The following is a 1754-nucleotide window of genomic DNA, read 5'->3' as shown; positions in this document are numbered from 1 at the left end:
CTTCACCCGTAAATGTTCACCTGTATCCTTGTGCTCAAATTACGGGACCCGTAACGTGTTACGGACCCGTAATTTCTGTCAAATTACGGGTGGATTGACCCAAAATTACGGGTAAAATGACCCCCCTTTTCCCAGAGTGGGATGTAGAGCCGCGCGCCCACCCCTGCACTGTGCTTCGGCCCAGTCAGGGCCCCTGGTGCCAGTGCTCGTCCTTTCCTGGGACAAGCCACCCACAGCGTGACACCCCATCAGGATGTTACACTATGGGCAGTTCATCCAGAGAAATTTTCAATTGTTGACAGCTGTTAGGGTTTGGGGAAGCTAACAGGCCTTGAAAGCGGTTAGGATCAAGAACATGCTGAAAGTGAAGTCCTCCCTATGGCAGTCCGGAGACGTGTAACTCGTCAGGCTCAGTAGCTACGGGGCAGTTGTCTGGACAGGTTACTCGCCAGCTAGAAGCTTGATAAATGTGCAACCTTGAAAGTGTCATAATTAGGCACAGATATGCGCGCTGAGTGTGTGAAATGTTATGACGAGGTTAGTTAACGTGTTTGCCATCAAATATGAGTGTAGGGAGGCATTATTTGTCCTTACGATTTGCTCTTTACCTACGGCCATTTGGCAGTCCAGAGACGTGTAGCGCCCAAGGCTCAGCAGCTAAGGGACGGTTGTCTGGACGAGGTTACTTTTGACGTGCAGCCCTGAAAGCACATTGGGAAACATGAATATAGCCGGTGAACTTATCATAAGTGAAATTTAGGTTACTTAGGGTGTTTGCCACTTGTTTTGGTGCTCCGATGTAACATGACCATTGGTAGTCATGGTCATGGCCCAAAGGAACGCCGATTGTTCCAGCACAAAGTAGAATATAGTTGATGAACAAATAAGTACATAGGCAAGGTTACCCGAGGCCGACGTCGATCGACCTGGTCGACCAGGTCCGCCAATGTAGTGGGTCCATGCCACAATATCCGAAAGTCGGCTGAAATCATTTGAAACCTTGTCAGGTTTACTGAACAAAATTACGACCGACGATGTAACAAAGCTTGCAGTTGGCAAGCAGTTGCGAAAAAGGAAATTATCCAACGATAAAAGGTGGTATTGATAAATACCGTTTGGTATTGGAAGATTATGAATAGTTCTTGGATGTACCGTTGGTACGATACCGTTGGCCCGGTGAGCCAAGGGCCGCCTTAGCGGCGTTACATTCCCCCCCTCTTGAATGCGAACCCGTCCTCGGGGCGCCTTGAGTGAGGTGGATAATTAGGGATAACTTGCGCTACGATTTTGCAGCGGAATCCGTGGATACGGAGCGACGTATGCACCTGACCTTGGAGGCGGGCGCTATTTGCGCCGTCTCCTAGCATGCAAGTAGCTACGTGGCTAGTGAGGGGCTGTAAACCCCGTTTTTGCACAAGTGTGGCGGATATGAAAACGTGCGAAGCACCTGAGTCGACTAAGGCGACAGCTTTTGTGCTAGTAAAGTTGCACGGTAGTAGTGGCGCGGTGTTTTCAGTCAGAGGTTCTAGTGCAGAACACTTGGACTTTTCCTGGCAGGGGTCGAGCCATGCTTGAAACTCGCCGCTGCAGTTTGGGGACCTGGTGCGACCACCTCCGGGTTTAGGTTCGGAGAAGATATTGGAGTTTTTTGTAAACTCTTTGAGTAAGGTCCAACCGCGTGTTTGAAATTCCTTTTCTAGGTGGGCACACTTGGGCACCAAAATAACCGCACTAGTTGTGTCCGGAGCGCGCTG

The 1754-nt window shown here is 49.9% G+C and overlaps 1 protein-coding gene across 1 annotated transcript in view; it reads right to left on the bottom strand.

Moving 5' to 3' along the window:
- Nucleotides 1-1367, bottom strand: part of VOLCADRAFT_99173 (uncharacterized protein) — a gene marked incomplete at both ends in the record, with an annotated part of 2711 nt that extends 1344 nt beyond the window's left edge. The window contains 2 exons of the mRNA XM_002957944.1: nucleotides 782-926; nucleotides 1331-1367. Of these exons, the coding sequence (XP_002957990.1) occupies nucleotides 782-926; nucleotides 1331-1367 (182 nt within the window). The remainder of the gene's footprint in view (nucleotides 1-781; nucleotides 927-1330) is intronic.
- Nucleotides 1368-1754: the final 387 nt, after the last annotated feature.

Source organism: Volvox carteri, assembly GCF_000143455.1.
Source record: "Volvox carteri f. nagariensis unplaced genomic scaffold VOLCAscaffold_83, whole genome shotgun sequence".
Classification (NCBI taxonomy): domain Eukaryota; kingdom Viridiplantae; phylum Chlorophyta; class Chlorophyceae; order Chlamydomonadales; family Volvocaceae; genus Volvox; species Volvox carteri.
This window is presented reverse-complemented; position numbering and strand designations above follow the sequence as displayed.